Source organism: Limanda limanda, chromosome 12 (assembly GCF_963576545.1).
Source record: "Limanda limanda chromosome 12, fLimLim1.1, whole genome shotgun sequence".
NCBI classification, from domain to species: Eukaryota; Metazoa; Chordata; class Actinopteri; order Pleuronectiformes; family Pleuronectidae; genus Limanda; species Limanda limanda.
The window spans coordinates 12,580,268-12,602,196 of record NC_083647.1 but is presented as its reverse complement, the minus strand read 5'-3'; the positions used below and the strand labels follow the sequence as shown (position 1 = coordinate 12,602,196).

The window sequence follows — 21,929 nt, the reverse complement described above, 5'->3', positions numbered from 1 at the left end:
ATCGGGGATGTTTTACTCAACTACTATAGCAGCCTCATCCGATTTTGTTAGTTCAAAGTGTGTGTGTGTGTGTGTGTGTGTGTGTGTGTGTGTGTGTGTGTGTGTGTGTGTGTGTGTGTGTTTGTGTGTGTGTGTGTGTGTGTGTGTGTCAGCGCATGCCTTCCTGCTTCCCTGCCTTTAAACTATACAACTTATTGCTCAGGTGCGTGTTTGTTGGTCACATTAAAATGCCTCCTTATGAGTGCCCCCCCCTACAGCACTAAGTGAGATGGAATGGTCACATCGAGTGGCTGCTTGTTGAACCTGCCACTCGGAGCCTCCCTCCCTCCCCCGGCTTTCTCCCAGTGCGTCCGCTGACACCAGACGTTGTGTGAACATGTATGTTTAGATGCCCCCCCCCCCCCTCCCAAAGCCCCACCCTAACCCTGAAAGGAAATGCATTAATTCAGGAAATACTCCCAAAGTTTAATTATTCCTGAATGGCGTGGTGGTTGGATACCAGCGTATAAATCAGTTTGGGCCCACCCGCCTTTTTATCACCAGCACTATTTATGGCAAATGCTGGAAGAGATGAGCCTGTAAAAAGCTGGAGGCTCCGGCTGTGACTGTGTCAGGCGGCGTCGGAGCAATAGTGTTTCCAGCGACGTCAATTCATTTTGCTGCCGTTTGAGTAATGTGTCCAGAACAACATTTTAAATGTGCGAAAATGAAGTCATAGTTTGAACTTGATGATCATGCTGTATCATGCACGTTATTTTAAACTCAGCGCTGAGCCCTGATCAAACACCGAGTGTGAGCCTGCACCAATATTTACACACGTGAGTGTGTTTAAATTCTACCGGACACCTGATAAACCTGCTAATTTTGGCCCGTTAATTCAGACTTTTATATATATACATATATATATTTGTGTGTGTGTGTTTGTCTGTTTATATTTGGCTCTTCCTCGTGATGAAGAGGATTATTTATGGAGCTCTTTGTTTTAAGCAGGTAGAGTCGACCCCCCCCCCCTAAACAAGACCAGCCTATCAGAAGAAGATTAATGAAGTAATTTCATGCATGGCTCTATGTCTCCGTCCCCCTGTACGCACAGTCACTGTGTCTAAACCTGTGATTTACACTGGACTGTGTTAAATAGCCTTAACCCTTTTTTAATAATATGTCTCTCTTTGTTGTGATATATACACACTGCAAAAAAAAACACAATCAGGAATATCCTTCCTCAGACCAGTCTCTTGGATCTTTGACAGATCCTGAACATTTCTAGTGAACCTTTTTTTTTTTTTTGCTTGAGTTTCCAATTTTATAATTTCTCCCTGTTTATTTTACACAAGAAACTTATGTGAGAGGCGTTCATATCTGCTGGTTTTCCAAATCATTTAAGGCAGCTAAACAAAACTCAACCTGAAAAACCTTAAAACACCTATTTGAATTATTCTTGCAGTGTTAATCTGTGATAGTCAGTTAACATTAATACGTTTTTGTGTAACCTAAAATGATTATACATGAATACACTGGTGAAATGATCTGCCTTTTTGGGTGTTTTCAATTTCACACAGTTTTTTAGCCAGACAAGTAAAAACAACTTACTTTTATTCATTCCAATATTGTAAGTAATGTTTACAGTCAAAAGTTAAACAAAATTATTTGAAAACTTTATTTCTGTCATTTGTGGACAGAGAAAAGAACAGACCCAGGGACAACAGACAGGGTCATCACAGGGTAAATAAAATGCCTAATGTAAAATAGGAGAAGAGGTGAAGCTAGGTCACATTGCGTCATCGAGACCTGTGAGTCCTGTGCGTTCATGATTGTCTCTTGAAATCCTAGAGGTCCTTGTGTTTCCACACATTCGTCTCCATTCCGTTGGTCTTAGTGCAGACGATGATACTACAACATTTTCCAATAAACATCAAAAAAATTAGAACATTTTTAACTAAAACATCCGCCCCCTGTGCCTCGGGTTTCAGGAGAATGTACTGTGATATCGGCCCCAGTATCACTAATGTATCACACAACACCAGGTTGTGTCTGATGTCACTACACACACCAGTCGTCTTAATGTCACAAGCTCTTGCAGGAGAATTTTTAAGACACTAAAATGTCTATAATCAGAAACAGTTTTTTTTTCTCCCAGCACTGGACTATAATTACTTTTTCTACTTATCACGAGCCATTGTAAATTGGTGTTGTTAAATTATACCATGGTCTTACCTCATAATGGATGTAATGGAAACTAATCTTTTCTAATGAAAAGGCCGAATTAGAAATTTGATCCCAAATGTGCTGCTCGACAGGCTGGACTTATCACTGGAGCTCTTTTTTTTTTTTTTTTTTACATATACAGTGTGATGAGCTGTCCAGTTCTGCAGGGAGCTTCCCCATCGGGTCTGTGGAGGATTGTTAACTCTTTACGCTCTGCAGTCGGAAATTTAAGACGTTTCCAGACATGAACTCCGGAGAATTCCCACACAATTGGGTCTGGACATTCTCTGGAGTTTGTTCTTCACAGCTGAATAACGCAGCGGGAGAGAAGAAGAGCAGTTTACAGTCCATCAACACTAGCGTCGGCCCTTATCACAAAAATCTCTGTGTCGCGTGTAGGGTTGCAAAGGGGCGGAACGTTTCCGGTAAATTTTCGGAAACTTTCCGGAAACTTTCCATGTGAAGTTAAATCGGGAATTTTGGGAATTTTGAAAAAAAAATAAACACGCAAATTAAACTCTGAGCAATAAAAAAATCATTCAAAACTCTATTTTAGTCAGATAAGTTGCGATGATATCACTGGGGAAAATATATTAGCATGCTGATTGAGGATTGTTCATCTGTTCATCTAGCCTGTTTCCATTCATTTATCCATCAATTGTAAAATATTTTTACAGACGATTCCAATTGTTTGGCTAACTATTTATATCTCTGGCATTGCATTAGTGTTTTTTTACAAACTTTTTTCTCATCTTATTCTACAGAACAATGCCACGTGCACTATCTCATGTGTGGAGACATTTAACCCCATCCAATGTAGAAGGAAGGCTGTGTACATTTGCAAATACTACAGTTAGTATAAATTACCCACAACATTTCCAGTTTGTTCCCGTTAATTCCCGTATATTCCTGTTAATTCCTGTTAATTCCCATGGAAAGTTTCCAACTTTGAATATTCCCGGAATTTTGTAACCCTCCCACTTGATTGCGGTGAATCCTCTGGAAGATCTCCTGCAGTTTTCTCACATACGGGGAAAGTCCTGCAGTCTCTCACTCACATTGTCGTTCTCACATACAGCCTCTCCGGAGAATGCCCGATGATTACCCAGAGTTCACTGCAGGTCTGAGAGCAGCTTCTCACATCTCCCCCCCCCCCCACTGACGGCAGCTCTATCACGAGCCATTTGTCTCTCCCAACATCCTGAACTCAGCCCCTTTATAAGAACCGGATCTGCCCAGTGCGGCCCAGACAGTTTACGTCAGACAAACAGCAGCGCCTGTATCACAAGAGGGCCCTGGCTTTTCCTCCCAGCAGCATCTCCAGCACAGGAAGGAGCGGGAGGGGGCGGGGGGGCGAGATCGATAGATGTGATCTGCTTCTTGGCCGGCACTATCTTGTGGTGCCGCTGGAGCACGGGCTCATGTTGTTGTAGTGGAGTGAGCTCATGGCTTTATAAAGACTTCGGTGACATCGCTGTGGTGCGGCTAAATATAATCCTCTTCTGGAGACTGGAAAAACTTAATTGCCCGAGCCGCAGAGCCAGCGCGGTAGCCCGCCCCCCCCAGTGGTAACCCTGCACGAGCCCCTAGCCTATGGACTATTGATCCAGGGGCTCTCGCTCTCCATCGGTACGATGAACACGCTCTGTCTGTCTCCCCTCCCTCCGCCCGGCGTGTATCGCTTACTTTCTCTTTTCCTGTTTTTCTGTCTCCTCAACTTCCCCTTTTGTTTGCCTCCATAGATCTGCACGTCGTAAATCTCTGTCAGCTTCTCGCAGAGTGTCTCGCGTATCCGTGAATAAAGAGGCGCCGCCCCTGCCTTCAGGTCCCCCCCCCCCTCTGCTCCGTCCTCCCGCAGCCAGAGCAGGACTAATGAATGAGAAACTCCAAAAATTAGGGGCCTCTCCCTCGTAGATTAGAATGGGTCCCTATGGAGGGCCGGGCTTGCCTCCAACCAAACCACAGCCGTCAACCAACCCCCCCCCCCCCTACACAGACCCACATACAACATATTTTCATATTCTGTCTGCAACACAAACTCAGACCTATGAGCTCATGAGTCCATGCAGCGTCCGTACAGACACACACACATTTTGCCCCAAGAGTCCTTTGGCCCCAGAGTCCCCTGATGGTCATTAACCTGGAAATCGTTGGACTCAGAGGAGTCCTCCACATTTCAAGTGTGTTTTGGAATCTCCATTCCCCGACTTTCTCCCAAGGGCCACCCCAACTCCCCTCCCTGAGCCCCCCACTGCCTTTTCATTTACATTATCCCCTGTGAGAACACACAGTGAGCACCCTCGGTGGCGTACAAGCGTCTCTGTATTACTTAGTTGGGGGCTGTGCACATTTCCAGCATGCGTCTCCTCCGCTCTCCCAAAATATGAGTCCCTGGCTGCGTGTCGGAGCGGTAAGAGGTGGCAGTGGCCCCTGGAGGAGAGGTCAGCGTGGCAGCTGCCACTGGTTTGTGGCTGTGGCGGCGAGGCTGAGCCGGGCTGAGAGGAGGTCTGTCAGGAGCTAATTGAGTTCGTCCTACCAGCGCTGACTCTGGGGCCAGTGGCTTATCAGGCCACATCGCCTGGGGCCCTCCAGACAGATCTGCCCCTACTGGGGCATCTGATATCACCATCACCCTGCCTGCAGATGTCAACCCCCCACTCCCACCGCCCCTTTTTTTCCTTCCACTTACCCAGTCTGATCAGGTAGCAGGGATGTGACACTCGGGGATGAGGTTAGCAAATGTTAGAAAATGATGTTTTTTGGCATCTGGTGGCCTTGAGAGGTAAAAGGACATCAGGAATTGACTCAGTGTTTGAGCTCAGCAGCTATGAAGGTTTGTGAAATACACGTAAAAAAGGGAGCGCTCTGTAGAGAACAGCTAAGACTCCGCCTCAAGCAGGAACCTCTCAGCAGGAAAACGTACAAATTGGCTCAATTAGATCCTGAATGTTCAGCATTCTTATACGACAGAGTCACATGACGATCAGAGTCTTGCTGGCGGGCGAGGGAAGTCTCGAGACGCGAGGAGAGGCGTTCTCCTCCTCGGTTCTCCCCTCAAAGTCGAGGAACAGCAAGTGTGAGATGAGTTGCCAGATCATTAGTCCAGCTAATCCTGGTCACAGCAGCACCGGTGGAATGATATTAGGGATCTGAAATGCTGTTAGGAGGGCTGGTCGGAATCAGATTAAAACCAAACTGTGCGGTGTGCCTTTGTGGGCCCATAACCCGCTACTCAGCATGAATTTTGATCGGTACAAAGGGAACAAAAGGAGGAGGAACAGAGAGGGGGAGTAAAGGAGGGAAAGAGGGGAGGGATACTGTATCTTAGACGAGCGCCGCTCCTTTGGTCGGCCAGGCAGCAGAATTTGAAAAGCTCTTACCTTGAGGAAGGAAGTGCGACAGAGAGAACTATAGATTTTACAGCGTCAAGTCTCAGTTAGTTCAGCAGACCCGTTCCGCTCGGCTCTGTCCGTGTAGCACACAAGCTAATTAGCACCTGCCCCACATATTGAATTATTTATCAGGACCATTGCTGCTGTCAAACTATTTAATGTTCGTAATTCATTTTCTTATACAATTGTATTTATAGATTTAAATTGGACCTGTCCCATTAGAGATTACAAATATTTATAGAAATATTTTTGATTAATACGGCAGGTTCAAGTGGTTAGTATTCCCTCAGTATCATTAATCAATATATGCAGCCTTGTTAAAAACATAAGCATAGCAGTGGTATGATGTGTCATAGCAGAATGAGTTAAGGGGATTCTAGCCAGCACATGTATTATAAATGACCACATTGAGCTGGAGGAGAAACAGTTAAGACACTTATGCAATTATGCTAAGTGTCACCCTGAGGATGGCCTTTGAACCGGGGTTAAGCTTACTCTGAATTTGTGAAATAAAAGCTAAATGGAGCCATTTTGTGCTCCTGCGTTTTAATATATAGCCTTTAATAAGCCAAGTGCAGGTGCCCTATCGCACAGGTGCACATATCCATCTGAAACCGAGAACATAAAGCAGATGAACACAGAGCCGCGCGTTAATTTATGGGGATGCAATCTGCATTCATTATCAAGAGCGGCAAGTTCTATTTCAGAGAGGCATGAAATTGATTCACTTTTTCAATTTTCTGTCTGCAAGGACATTTAAGAGTACAAGTGGGTCATTTTTTAAAACAGCAAATCTGACTTAAGTCCCACAATGTCATCGCTAATGGTCACATATTTTATGTTTTGTTTGAATTGAGAGGAACTGAAGGATAAGCGTGTCGGACGGTGATTTTTGTCCCGGGAAGTGGTAGTTGTGTATCAGTTTTATATAGCGGAGGCTTTATATCGTAAGAAGAATTCCAAGGAGTACTCAAGCAAAGGGCTTATTCCACAAGGTCAACGGTTTTAACAGGGGGCATTTTTTATTATTTATTTTAGCAGTTAACCTTTTTGTGAATTTCCAGAAGTGGTAGGCACCTGGAGCTCCGATGAATATACATGACAGCAGGGAAGGAAACGCGGGAATGAGATTTAATTTGACACGCTGACCCCCATCTCCACGGGCCTGGAAGCCAGGGTGAGAAAATAAGGTTGACCCACTGACCCCTGGGCCTGAACCCCTCCGTAACCCACCCTCACAATTAAATCAGTCTCAGAGAGCCAGAGGTAGTGCGGCCGACCAATAGGGGACACAGCCGAGGCCTCTCGTTCTGAAGCACTCTGAGACAGGCGGCTATCGCCCGGCCCGATAGATCCAGAGAGGGGACATCCCCCCCCGCTCTCAGGGCTGACGGTAAACTGACATGTCAAATATGTAAACATTACCATTAGTTGGCAATATGCTAATGGAACTAATGTGCTAAGGCATAACTTGGGCTGTCTAGCTGCCACTCACTGGAGGCCCGCGTGTCTGCATTTGCATAAGCCATGCAAGGCTCAATTTTGTTAATGCAGGCGAGCGCAGGTGACCTTTCACCCCTTCCCTGGTACCCAATGCAAAGGGGTGTGTGTGTATGTAAGTGTGTGACCTCGCCTTGACCCTAGGAGGTCACCGTGTCCACACGGCATCCCCAATACATTGAGTTATCCATCTCCTGCAGTCCACCCGTTCGCTTCACTTTATTTACAGACAGGAGAATGAGCTGAACGTGTCCAGGCTAAGTTTTCTGCCCCTCGTCGCAATTTGAAGTTAAAGGTTACAGAGCGAGAATGAAATAGATTTATATGGAAGGGCTTCAGAGTGCATTTTGTGGCCACAGCCAAACGGCTGCACTTTAGTCTGCACACGTTACAGCATCGGATTGCATGTACTCCAAAATACAGTTATTAGGCAGACAGTGAAAAAGTCAATATCTTGCCATCCTGATTCCTTTTGGTTGACTGCTGACTGAAGGAGACAAGCCAAGGTCCACCTTGCTCTCTAAACTATGGAGATGCCCCCGTGGCGATGCGCTCTTTGTGTCTGCACCTCTGTGTGTGTGTGTGTGTGTGTGTGTGTGTTATATTTGAGTGCTCTCTCTTTTCTTCTTCTCTCTATCCTTCCCGCACTCACATTTTCTCTCGCTTTGCTTTCTCTCTGTCTGTGTGTGGGGATGTGTGTGACTCTGAGTGTGTGTGGATGTGGATTTGTGTGTGTGGATGTGTGTATTTGTACACTGAAGCACGTTTGCAGCTGCCATGGTGTGTGGCTAATGAGGCACTTACAGTAGGACCCTCCCCCTGGTTCACTTGTTTATGAGGAAGGTTAGGAACAGAAAATTGGAAAGACTTAAAAATAGATACAGGACAATAGTAGATGTGAAATACGTTTAAATCTGATTATTAATAAATTAGTGCTGCTTGGCCAAACGAAACCCGTCTAAACTCTGCCATCTTTTCTACAGTCGACGTTATATTCAGAAACACACTTTATTTGATTGTATTTAAAAAAGATTTAAGCATGAAATCAAAGGGTTTGAGATCTACTAGAAGAACAGTTGAACTGTGTCATTAAATAAAGTATAAGTATGTTCAAATACATCTTATTTTAAAACCTAGTTAAAGGAAAGGAGCATTTGTGTTGTAACTGTTGTTGGCTGCCACATAAAAACGTTTTTCTGTCACTCACTTGATTGATGAGATTCATTTGCACGATTTGAAGACCTCTGCTAATCCTCCTCCTCTTCTCCTCCTCCCTCTCCCCTCTCCCCTCTGTGTCTCACCCCTTACCTCACCCAGGCTGCTGAATAGAATGGCCGCTGATGACCGGCACATTCCCTCCAGCTGCGGGTCTTACATCAAGACGGAGCCGTCCAGTCCCTCCTCGGTCATCGACACGGTCAGCCACCACAGCCCCAGCGGCAACTCAGACGCCAGCGGCGGCTATGTCAGCACTATGAACAGCCACTCCAACGGCCTGGACTCTCCACCTATGTTCACCCCCAGCGGACTCGGGGCTGGCACCTGCCGCAAGCGCTATGACGACTGCTCCAGCACCATCATGGAGGACTCGTCCATAAAGTGCGAATACATGTTGAACTCCCTCCCCAAGAGGCTGTGCCTGGTCTGTGGAGATATAGCCTCGGGGTATCACTATGGGGTGGCCTCCTGTGAGGCCTGCAAAGCCTTTTTTAAAAGGACAATACAAGGTATTTTCCCCTCCTCTCACCACCTCCCAACAAACACTCAATACCAGTTATTCAAATCCCATGTCGCCGCATCACCAGACACAAAAACAGGCTCCATACAAGCCACCTTTGGCCCCACAACACTGGGACATACTCAGTCCAAACGATTCTCTATGTAAAAAAATCATTGGAGTGTGCAAGATGTTTCCTCTGCCTCCTGAGACCAGGAACATCCATACAAGAATCTCGTATTTGTATTTCCGAACAATGAATAATATCTAATATGAGAGGAACATTAAAAACATGCCAACTTTTTTCAAAATAAATGCATTTTAAAAATATCTGTTCACGCTGACTTAAACGAAAACAGAAAACAAAGAATAATATGACATGGGCCAGACGACGAGTGAGTTATGATGACATCATCTGTCGTGGTGTCGGATAGACATGACATCATCACTCAGAGGTCAGATTTTGTGGAGTGTAGGGACTGTTTGGGGGGGGCTTAGAGAATGTGCTTTATTATCCATGTCCTGTCTATATGTGTGTGTGTGTGTGTGTGTGTGTGTGTGTGTGTGTGTGTGTGTGTGTGTGTGTGGGTGTGTGTGTGCGCACGCCTGGGGACTATAGGGTGCGATTGGCTATCTGCGAGTCATGATGTATCACAGCTTCTCATTAGAGAGGCAATGAAAGCCCCCCCGCTGTGAAACTGTGCGCTCCGCTCCAGATTAATCAGGAAGACGTGGATATCGTTGAGCCTCGAAAAAAAATAAAAATCCTCACAACAGTCACAGCTGCTCAGGTCCAAGTCCTGCTGGTGGAACACATGCACAAAAAACAACTAGATAAAATAGGTAAGATGAGCCAGAGGGTTCGGGTGACGGTTAAATGAGATGAGTAAGAGTGGAAGAAAAATAGGAAACTTGATATTGTAACCGAGTGAGTATCCACTGCTTTCAGTCTATTTTAATCAACACATAATTTTATGGAGAGCAGCGTGTGCGTCTAGATGTGAGGTGTTGATTTTGGACGTTGCAGCCATATCAGCTTTAGACAGTCTATGTACCTTTTGCAGGCAAACAGAAGCATTAGGCCAAATCCTCCTGTTTACCCATGCTGCCATCAGCAATCCTGTCTATTGACAAAAGATGAACATTTTCTCTCAAGTAACATAACTGGGCTTTTGTCCGCTGACTAAAAGTACACTGACGGCAACATAATGGAACAGAAAAGAGGCATCGGGGGAAGAAAGAGGCGTCTTAAGTGGAGCAATGGCCCAAACAATTAAGAGGAAGGTACATGGAGGGAGAAAAAACTGAAAGCTCCTCTTTTCTCCCCCCTCACTTTGCATTGTCGATTTGAAATCCCTCTCTTTCTCTTCTTGGAGGGCTGCCTGTAATGGAGCTAATCTGCCGTCGTTTGTCCGAGCCACAGGAGTTTTGTCAATAACAATCAGCGTTTGGAAAGTGTAATTAAGGCCGAGGCTTTTCATTAGGAAGAAGGGAGGGGGCCGTCTCCAGGGACAGGCATGCCAATTAGAAACTCAGGCACGCGTCGCCGGGTAATTTCAGGGAAAGGAGGGAAGAGAAAAAAAAAACCAGGACTTCTTTAGATTGGAGAGGGACCCTGCTGCTCTTTCAGAGGAGAGGAGGAGAGGCTTAATGGCATAATAATCAGACAGGGGTCCCAGGCAGAGGAGGCAGGAGGAGGCAGGGACTTTTTTTTGGTGGGGTAGGGGGGGTGGGAGTGGAAGCCTTCCGAAATGATAAAAAGAAACGCACGCTGGATCGCTGGAGGAAATTGGAGGAGGTAAATAGCGGGGATGTAGAGCCCTTGAAAAGAACGAGAGGGTGCCGTTGATGAGAACTGATTAATTAAAGGAATAACGAGGCAGTGGAGGGTGGAGTGTGTGAGACGACCCTCTCTAATGAGGAGAAAACAAAGGAGCTGTCTTTTCCAGCCCTTTATCACATCGTTCTATAGCACTTAGGGCAAACTGAGCCCTGTTAATGTTAACCATGGACATGACACATTTGTTATCACCTTGAGTAACTGGGCCTTTTCCTCTTGGAGCAGCAAATTCTCAATAGAGACATTTGTATGAGTTTCTTAAAGATATATTATTTGATTTTTGGATTTAAAATATATTTAACAATTTAGGCCTTTATTAACTGAAGCCCCTTTTCCACTGGGCAATAACTCACATGGAGCTTTGCCTGCACCCCCGGGTCAGATGACTCTGCAGTGGACACAGGATTTAAAAGGCTCTGATCGGCAGTGATGGAAATGTGACACTCAGGTGAATGCGCTAATTTTGCAAAACACAGAGGCGAGAGAGTTTACGGTGCATTCGTGACGTCAAAGATGTTTCACTGGGGGAAAAAACTGAAAAGCAAACACCTCTTATGGCAATGGGAATGGAGTCATTTGTCTTTTTTAGCAGGTTTACCCGCGTTTCAATAACCCTCTCTGTAAAAGAGTGGAGCGTAATCATGGTTGTCTTTGCACCCGTTTCGATTCCCTCTCTGGACACACGTCCTCAGATAATCCCTCCACATGTTTCCGGAGAATCCATCTTGTGTCACCTGCTCAGCCATCGAAAAGCCCCCTGAACTCTTTGGTGGTCACGGTTACATTAGTGAAGGCCGGGTCCAAATTAATGTCTACCTGGATCTCCATCTGTCCCAGAAGCACCCCCCACCCTTTTTTCTGCAGTGCTCCCTAATCACCCCCCGTCCCCATCACTGCTCCTCATGTTGCCCACCAATCAAAATCATAAATCTCTTATTGAACCATGTTTTCTTCTCGTTTTGAACCCCGAGTGTAAAATTGCCCGAAAAAACCAACTGAACTCGGTGGCCCTCTTTTTATATGAAGTAATAGACCTTGACAGTAAGCCTGTAAAAGTCAGTTTAGATTTTGATGAGAAATACCTGCCATTTTACTGTAATTTACTTACAAGACCTGACTTCCCCCCTCTGTGCCCTGGCATGGGTCCTGAAAAGCCATAAAATAGATTGAGACAGATACTTATCAAGAGAAGAAGGAGGGAAATCTTTTTCTTCTGCCTTCACTCCGTAATGTTATTGGTAACCATACCGTAACCTCTCTAAAGACGGATCAACCCGAGAATGGCCCTCGGGTTAAAGGGGTTCACGCCAGAATGCTTCATTTCTGAAAGTGAAACACACACAATGCTATTACTGTCTGAGCTACGAGTCCAGACATCGTTTCTGAACGGTAAAATGAAACGTTTCAGTCTATTGTAACCAGAAATCCCTTTTTTAAATCACTGCCTACATGTCTCTCTGTATTGAGACGCACATTAGATAGATGGTTTCTTCTCCTGTTCAGAGTCACAAGCACACGGTTCAGTTTGGCTCAGTTCTCTCCGCTTAGTTCTTTCCAGGAAGAAAAAAAATCCTTTAATACGTAACTTTAAATAACTTTAATGACATTTTTATTTAACAAGAACATTAAAGGGCTAATCGGTAATTACCCAAATAAATTGCAGGCATATTTAGCATGTAGCATAAATGAAATGAAAACTTTGACGACCGGCCATAAATGAAATTGTAGGCTTGTTACTCCAAACGCTACTGATGCAAACAAACATTTAACAGGATCAGATAATAAACTAAATTAAATTGAGCTCTTCTCTGGTGTCAATCAGATCAAAGCAAATTCTAATCCAACAGGCATTAGGCGATGAAGTGGGACTTCCTGTATGTATATGAACTCTAAACTTCTCTCCTATATATATATACGTAGTGTTGACAAATGACAGACCACCAGACGCACAGGAAGCTCGACAGGACAGGTGGACACAGTAGCTCAGCGGTGTGTGAGTTTGTTGTGTGTGTGTCTGCCGTGCGAAATAACAATGGGCTGACTCCTGTCTCAGTTAGCCACCAGGTGTGGTGTAGAGAACCCCCCCCCACCCACCACCACCACCACCGCCCATAAACAAAGCATCCTCAGGGACGCACAGGGTCAACTGCGGTCAGAACCCACACACACGTGCAGAGGCGATTTGCTTTTTTTTTTTTTTTTAAATGATATACGGTAGGGATTTAAGTTAAAACAAAACATTTCTTAGATTCAAAATCAAACTTCCATGTTTTAAAAAAATATTTAGTCCTTTACATCCTGCTGATTGGTTCGTGAATAATGTGAACACTAACCAAAAAGGCCTCCAGGAATTGATTCCATCGCAGGAGCCGCTGCTGATTATCCCTCCCGCCAGCATATGGGAAAATGGGTTAGGATTATTATGGTCTGGTTCTGCTCAGACAACAGAGAGAGCAGACAGAGGGAAAGACAATCAGGGCTCATCAGCCGACTCCCTCACACCTTTATTTACCCCAATCCCGACGAGATGAGGAGAATTAGCATAATGATTTCTAACCCAGATATAAGGAGGAATTTCTAATTATTTATAACATCTTGGGAGCCTCGGCTTGATCTGTCCAATAATGTTAACATAATTGCATAAGTTGTCGAAGGGTGTTGGAGGGCTAGTGGAGGGAGGACGCCGGCGGAATACTAGGCAGCCCTGTGTTTCCTACGTACAGGAAGATGGAGTGAGGGTCAGAGGAGTGGAGCAGCTGCAGGATGTTGGTGTGCTGTGTGGATTTGTGTCCGTCAGACTGAAAAATGAGAAAAATACAAACTGAGATCTTGCATGTCTGTTCGGAAATATATTGTTTTACCTGCATGTATTTAAGTGTATTTTGGGAATTATGATGATTAAATTACATTTTTACGTGGCTCAATAACCCGTTGTCTGTCAGATACAAAGGCATAAACCCGGGGTTAAAAAAAAAGTTTAGAAAAATACCAATGTCAAATGCTTTAAAGCTGAAAGCCCTTTCAGGAGGAGGATTGAAACCCCCCCGAATACAGTAAAATGCACAGGAGCGGAGGAGGTGCCTCACAGATCCGGTCGCTCTCTGGCTAATGCTAGAGCCGAGCAGAACCCACTCTTTTATTGTGCAGCAGTGAAACTCTTTCATTGCTCCGTCCTGGAATCAGACGCTTGCACTTGAATAATGCATCAGGCCTCTTGCCTGTACACTATGTAAATAGTCAACAATGGGCAACAGTGGTAACAACAGGTTTGGGTCGGCTGCAGTATTATGTAAAGTGGTCGGGGGGGGGGCGGCGTGCGCGTGGCTCCTCCAGCTATCGAGTCCAGCGGCCGGCCCCTCTGAGCGCGGTGGGGGGGGGGGGGCACGTCCTGCGCCCCGGGGCCCGGAGGGGACACGCGCAGAATTAATGAGGCCAATTTAGTGCCGGACCAGGACGGGGTCTACTTATGGGTCCTGGAGGACTAGAGGAGCTTTGCCTCCAGCCAGCCCCCCCCCCACACCCCCCTCCACCACCAAACTTTACCTTTTTACCCCAGCTCCTCCTCCTGCTGTAGCCCCCAGGAAGGTTCTGTGCTCGCTGGAGGACGCCCCAGCCACCTTCACACCGCAGAAATTGGTTCTTTAGGAATCTGGATGATTAACAAGTGGCTTGGTTAGTGTAGATGATTTATTATAGAGCATTCGATGGCACAGAAATAACACACTGGTGTTTGTTAAACCACCAGCAGGGCCCAATTTAGCACTGGGTTCCCTATAGTGCCAGAAAAAATGCCTCTACACACCCAATACTAAAAAATGATCACAAGATTTTGCTTTGAATTTTACTTCTCTAGGCCCTCAATTGAAATTTTGCGGGTGCTAACCTGGTTTTCTTCTTCTTCTTCTGGTTCCCAGGTAACATAGAATACAGCTGTCCTGCCACAAACGAGTGCGAGATCACGAAACGAAGACGCAAATCATGTCAGGCCTGTCGCTTCATGAAATGCCTCAAAGTGGGGATGCTCAAAGAAGGTAAGAAGAGTAAGAACATTTTTTATTCTTCCTGCACCCACAAGATACACATTACAGCATACTGTATGTATTATATATATATATTATTTTGGGTATAAAAACACATTTATGCAAAAACAAAACCTCCATTCACGTGATAAGGGGAACAGTGGAATACTACGACATCACACTCTCACGATGCTTTCTCGGCCCCTCCCTCCTCCCCCCCCCCCCCCCCCTACCTACACAGCAGTAAATAATTTGCAGTTGAGCTGGGGACAGAAATATGCTGAATAGGTTGATCCCGCGGTCTGAGTAATAGAAATGTAACAGTATTCCGCCTGGAAGGGCTCGGGCCGGGTCCCTGAGCACACACAGGCTCAGCTCTCCCCGGCATATTGATCCACTAAATGTTTTCCGAACATCTCAGCTCTCTTCCTGTGGATGCTTCCCCCCCCACCCCCACCCCCCCCTTTTTAAGTCACACCAGCAGGGAATTCAGCGACAATTAAACATGCTTCCGATGGATTTGTCTGGCTGGGGCTCACTCCCCTATCCGTTCCCTCTTATCCCCGTTGTATTAGTGAATGTGCTCTCACCTGCCTCTCTTTCCCTCTCTTTCACTCTTCCTCACTTGTTGGTGGCTCCAAGAAGCGCCAGACAAATGAATAATGAAAGATATGTGGCTCGGGGGGGTGAAGTGACAGTGTTGTATTTATTCAAGCCTCCTCTGGGAGCAGCTTAGGGATTCTGTAAGGAAAGATGTTATTCATTTTTTCTTTCTTCTTCCTTTCCTCAAGTGCTGATGAGTGTGGGTCAGGTGGGGCGTCTGTGTGATCGTCTCTCATAGTTATATAAATACGAGCAGATAGAAGATGTAACCATGAATGAAATTCTGCAAAAACCATACACTTTTTCAATTCCCTGTCAGTCTCTTTAGAGTATATATATATATATATTCCACCATTATCCTTCCTATTATTCATCAGAGAGCAGGATTTATAGATGCATATATATCCTTTTGCCACCCGAAGCCGGAGTCATAGCCCGTATGGATCTCCTCCCAGTAACAGAATCCCCTGGACTGCATGCAGCCAGATAAAGCCTCAGTGCCAGAAAGACAGAGTAATCGCATTACTATCTGATGAAAAATTTATGCCAATATATCATCTTGGTGAATAAGAGACTACAAAAATATGTGGCCGTGGCTATAAATGAATGACCAGTGTCAGGTCAGAGTTAAAAGAGTGTTAAACTCAAATATGCAGACTTCGGCTAAGCCCGGGGTTCTAATGCACACTTCTGTGTGTTCAGCACATTGCTAGAATAGGAATGACCCTCCTCTTTTACATAGCGCCCGCCATCGCCAACCTCTGCAATTATTGTCCCAGACTGATTGAAGCCTTGTGCAGGTGCTGCCGGAGATCCTGGTTCCTCTCACAAATGATGAAACGCGCTCGTTTTGCGTCAGCAGTGTCACCGGGGTAAAATGGAAAGAGAGAGACACGTGGTCCGTGGCCACCGTAAGCTCCACGAAGCCGTCGGGCTCAACGCCATGCTCGGGCCCCGGGTGTGGAGATGGTCACCGCTCATGTGACTGAGGTTGCAACTTACTTTCATTACTGCAGAAAGGTCACATTGTATCTGAATGGAAAGTCGCCTAATTATAACTCCCTCAGCTCCAACAAAGTGCAGTGCTGCCCCCCAATGAAACAGAAGTTACAATCCATCACTACTTCCCAACAATATTGTATTAAACTTAGAGGAAGGGGCGGATATTTCTAATTTTACACTTCAAACGATGAGTTCATACGAGCAGGTGGAGGGAAAATGCTCCCAGAAGATCAGCGGTCTAATTACAGGAGAGCTGCCTAAACCCTGTGTTGAGTCGCTGTACTTTCCCTCGACTGTATAAAGGAGGAAGTGATCAATAGAAGAATCAAATGTCGGGGGGGGGCAACAGGTTTTTCCCTCTGATCAATGGAAACGGATCAGAGCTTAGAGCGAGAGAGAAGACAAGATACTATTGAGAGATTACATTGACATCATTCAGTGGCAGTTGCTCCCTGCACCGACTTCCTTTCTCCGCCCCGCCCCCCCGCCCAACCACACACAGAAGCCTCCACATACACAAATACAAATAGAAAAAAAAAAAATTGTTAAATATATTTAGCTGGACTGACCATGGTCCAGTTTTACATCGCAGCCTGACTGATAAGAGTTGAGTCCATGTTGAGGTTGGACAGCCGACCGCCTCATGATTGACTGAAGTTCCACTGATAGCTGGAAGTTTCTCAGTTGGATGATTCCTTTTTTTTTCAAATTAACATCTTATTAGATTTCAGGCGGCCAACTGGCCAGTGACCACGATGACACTTAACCTCTTGGCATATTGACAGTGTTGATATTAATATGCACTCTCCCTGAAAAATAAATCTTTGTCGATACATTAACCATGTTCTCACACCCTATTTTTTCAAAAAGCTCTGAGTGACCAATTAACCATATTTTTGGACTAAGACAGTTTTTGAAAGACATCATTACGCTCAGTGGAGCGCATACACAGCCGTCAGAGCTCAACAGCCACCTTAAATTCAATTAAGCTGCACCAAATTACACACACTCTTAGATATCAGTGCCCTAAATGATGCCTAATTCTTTTTTTTTTAATCCAAATACATGAATTATTCCCTGGGAAAATGGGGAAAAAGTAGAAATATTTGGCAATGTTCCTGGATCCAGATATATGCACCTTACTCATCCACCAAGTTTCATGGAATCCGTCCAGTTGTTTTTATGTAATCTTGCATTTAAACAAACAAACCAACCAACAAAAAAACTGAAAACATAAGGAGTATTTTAACAGTGCAGTGCAGCAGCTCGGAAATAGTTTGGAAGTGACTGTTGGGTTATATTTGATTCCTAATTGGCCTTGTTTCAGACACTGATATCAAACATACAAGTGACGACAGGTTCATTGACAATTTTACTGTTCTCAAATGGTAAAATACTTCATATGTGAGCACAGAGAGTCAAATAGAATCAATCCGATAAAGAGCTGAAACCAGCTGACACAAGGCAGAAAGCAAAACGACAAGACGCATCATGAATAAGCAACTAAGACCAATGTGGTTTCACAACTTCTCACATGCACACCTCACATGGTTCGGTCATATATATAAGAATTTGACCTTGTCTAGTTCTGTACCCGTCTGCTGCCTTGACTACAGACAATATATTGTGTCCTCACAGCGTAACGAGGTAGAAGAGATCTTGCGTTACGAGAGCATGGCGACACTCGTGTACATTTACTCAACGAAGAAGCAAAGTGTGCGAGTGCTGATATACAATACACCTCTCATTGTCCAGCAGACATGGCATGCAGAGAACCACCACGTCCCACAATAGCCCCATTACAGTCGCATACACAACATACAGAACATGCATGCAAACCACACCACGCTCACATGTATGGTTCCTGAAATACTAGACATGTAAATGCGCCCGTGTGTCACCGGCCGTCTGTTCAAAGAGCCTCCGGGACGTAATGACAATAGTGAGATAGTAATAAAGAAGCTTCTGCTGATAAACTTGGAATTTTTAATTCTTTTCATTACTTAAATCTAAAGCAATTAGCAGTATGAGGCAGGGATGTCAGCTCAATAGGGATGCTGCAGCTAACCTGTAAATGGAGTATGTGACGAGGGTGTCACTATGGCAGCCCCTGAGGGTCAGCAGGTTGTCGGGGGGGGAGCAGAGGCCTGACAGTTTTTCCGCTACCCTCGCTCATCACCACTCGTGATTAAAAATGCTGCGGCACACTTACAAGCATGCAAAGCTGGCAACGGGGGGGGGGCTCTTTGAAATAGTGCTGATGGCGGTTTAACAGGGGGCGGCTTCCTTGAAAGGCAAGGTTCACCATGCCTTTGCCATGTGGCCTTCTGATTTTCCCAGCTAAAAAAGGGTCCGCCTAAGCCCCCCTTGGCATTGCCAACCATCCCAGACATCCTGACACTTTCCCCCCCCCAGGGGAGAGACACCCCTAACAGGTGAGCGACTCAAAATAAGGGCCCCCGAGCACGGCCCACCGCACAAAGTGAGTGAAGACAGCCTCTTCTGTAGGAGTGTGCTTGGAAGGGGATTATTATTGTTTTTGCAGAGAAAGAAGAGCCCCAGGTCAGCTGGCCCCAGCCCCCACCCCGAGGCCCGGGCTAATCCGTGCACAAATGCCAGCCGCCTTGGCCGAAAGCCCTCTCCCCCAGCTCGCTGCTTTGAAGAGATGATACCCGAGCTCAGCCGCCGCTACCCTTGCTACACGGTGTAGTGGGCCATAAAACAGTGAGACGACTTTAGACGATATGGCGATCAACCCTTTTCACACTTTCGGAACACACCTACTGTTTACTCTGGAAGAAGCACAACACACCGGTCACTTAAAGCCTCGGGTGTCACCAAAGGGACACATGAACCTCACAAAGGCTTCTATAAAGTCCCGGACTTAGTGTCTGACAGCGCGAGTGAATGAATCCCTCTAGCTGCTCTTAATCACTCTCTTCCCCTCTCTCTGCCTGTGTCTGGCCCCGGTCGGACAGTAAAATGAGACAGGTTAGTGCCAAGCTTTAATTCCTGTCAGCATCTGTTAATTATGGCCAGGACTGCTCTAATTAAAAGAGGCACCCATCTACCTTGATGGCTGGCTTTACACCGGCTGACACAGCCACATGACTCAGGCAGCCGAGAGGGTCGGGGGCGAGCAGAAGCGCAGCCACCTGGCAGCGGCCGGGCTCATCGGCAGAGTGTCGGGAGAAAGTTTAGAAAGTGGTGACATCAGGTTTTGACAGCGAGAGGAATTTTTTTTCCCGTGCCAGCAGTCGGAACGGCAACATGTGCGCCGAACTGCAAAGTTCTTAAGCACTTAAACCCCGAGCAGCGAGTGCAGGGAGGGGGACACTTTTCTCGAGACGCCTTCACAGTGGAAAAAGGATTTCTCGATATGATACACATAAAGTTTTAAATTGTCGTCGTTTGGGATTGTGCGTGGGTGTGTGTGTGTAAAGCACAGGTTGTTGCTATCAGTTGATTCCCACCCCCCCAGTGCCTGCTGGGAAGGTTGGGGCTCTGTTGGGAATCGGGGGTAATTAGGTTAGTGGGTTGTCAGTGTCAGGAAATTGAAAGACAATCCTAATCAGATTTGTGTTTCCAGGGAATCAAATAATTTATATAAGTAGACAAAATCTCTCTTCTACAGTTGCATGATAATAATACAGTTTGCTGGACACCCCCCCTTCCCCACCACGCTCTTAGTTTTGGTAAAAGGAGCCCTGTGAGATAAAAAGTAATTTTTGCATAAATCCCCTGTTTGTGGAATAAAGGCCAGCGCTTCCAACAGACATCATCTGATTTCCCTTTTCCGCACCGGGCGACCTCCAATCGCCACGCATGGGACACATCCAAACTCATCCTCTCCAAGAGCACTCGCTGACGGACAAATTGTATTAGGCTCATTTGCGGTGGGCTATACAATGCCCGGGTTTGACACCGTCCTCCCTGTTATAAAGTGATGAAATCATCAAGGAAGTGCTCTGGCTGCCGGGTGTTGTTCGCTCAGAGGACGCGCAGGGGGCTGACAAATTAACTCCACCACCACCGCCAGCGTTTCATTGAACCTTTCCTCCTCCACCCTTTAGTATTAAATTTGTTTTGTGTGTGTGTGTGTGTGTGTGTGTGTGTGTGTGTGTGTGTGTGTGTGTGTGGTGGGTGGTGGGAGGGGGGGTTGCATTATGCATACAAGGTAAATTGAAGGGATTCTCCCTCTTGACAGGATTAAGATATCAGGGATATTTAGGCTGCACGGTCACAGTGACACTCAACGGTGCCGGATATAAATGTTTGCATACAATTACATTAAATAACCAAATACCTGCCCGGTGGTATCAAATAAATAGAATGAAGAGTGTAGATGAAATATTTTAACTATGTTGGAAAATTAATAGAATAGAAAAGACATCCAAATGGAAACATCCTTATCAAATAATGAGATAATAAATAACTTATGTTATGATGAGGCCGGTTTGACATTTACAGTATCAGTGTGGAACCTGGGCCCCTAGGTGTGGCCGGGGGTGATAAGGCCCCGGTGCTCCTCCGGTGAAAGAGGGGTGAAATAAGGGTCTTTTATGGGAAAGCAATACCTAGTTATCTATCTGCTGGATGACAATGGGTGTTGTGTACAGTGTGTGTGGGGACTGTGTCTTTGCTTGTAGGCTGGTAAAGTTTCTTTTTTCTGGATCCTGACAAGCACACACCTGAGACCGCTCTCTCTCTCTCTCTCTTATACACACACACACACACACACACACACACACACACACACACACACACACACACACACACACACACACACACACACACACACACACACAGAGACACGCAAGGAAGCATGTAGCTGGCAGCTAATTAGTATGCAGTCTGCCTCGACCAAAAACCTAAATAATTAGAAGGCCAGTCTGTGAGATCATTGACCCTGCGTTAAATATTCATATGTTTAGACCTGCTCTGGGCTCAGCTGTGTCACAGTAGACCAGCCAGGCATGGACCACATATGGGAAGGCAGCCGCGCCTCTGACACATTCGCACACACACACACACACACACACACACACACACACACACACACACACACAGACACACACACACACACACACACTGATGCACCTATGCAGTCCTTTTACAATGCTTACATACAAACTAGAGACAAGCGCGGTCACTCCCACCACAGCTTTTACGCATCATCTAATAGTATGTTGGGATGCATGTACATATGGAGGATTTATTTTGCATATATGTGTTTTTTACCGCTGTAAAAATCTTCACAACTTTTAATTTTCATGTATTTGATAAAAGAATGCACAACTCCTCATTGAGCGTCCGTTTGTCATGTGGCTCCGCAGGGGTTCGTCTGGACCGCGTGAGAGGAGGCCGACAGAAGTACAAGCGGAGGCTGGACACAGAGAACAACCCGTACCTGGGTCTGACGCTCCCCCCTCCCACCAAAAAGCCTCGTGAGTACAGCTCTGCCACTTGCCCCTTGTCTCCCTCCTCCTTCTCCAACCAAGACTAAATCCGAGGGCGGACTCATGTTTCCCTGTTTCTCCCTGGTACCGTTGGTAGTGTATCCATGTACTCCAAATAAATTTTCAAAAATAACTTATATTTCTTTCTGTGAGAGTCGGGGAATCAGACTTCCAAGTCATTGCTATACATTT

At 45.8% G+C, this 21,929-nt stretch overlaps 1 protein-coding gene across 8 annotated transcripts in view; it reads left to right on the top strand.

Annotated features, from left to right (window-relative positions):
- The window catches only part of esrrb (estrogen-related receptor beta), a 41,112-nt gene that overhangs the window by 5,515 nt on the left and 13,668 nt on the right, over window positions 1-21,929 (top strand). The window contains exons 1-5 of one of the 8 annotated variants that reach the window (XM_061082909.1): window positions 8,422-8,824; window positions 12,634-12,647; window positions 12,811-12,823; window positions 14,569-14,685; window positions 21,615-21,725. In XM_061082909.1, coding sequence (XP_060938892.1) covers window positions 8,428-8,824; window positions 12,634-12,647; window positions 12,811-12,823; window positions 14,569-14,685; window positions 21,615-21,725 — 652 coding nt within the window. In that variant the 5' untranslated portion in view covers window positions 8,422-8,427. Of the gene's footprint in view, window positions 1-8,406; window positions 8,825-12,633; window positions 12,648-12,810; window positions 12,824-13,908; window positions 13,921-14,568; window positions 14,695-19,403; window positions 19,407-21,614; window positions 21,747-21,929 lie in introns of those variants that run through there. The other 7 variants (XM_061082906.1, XM_061082907.1, XM_061082903.1 and 4 more) reach the window with 7 other exon arrangements.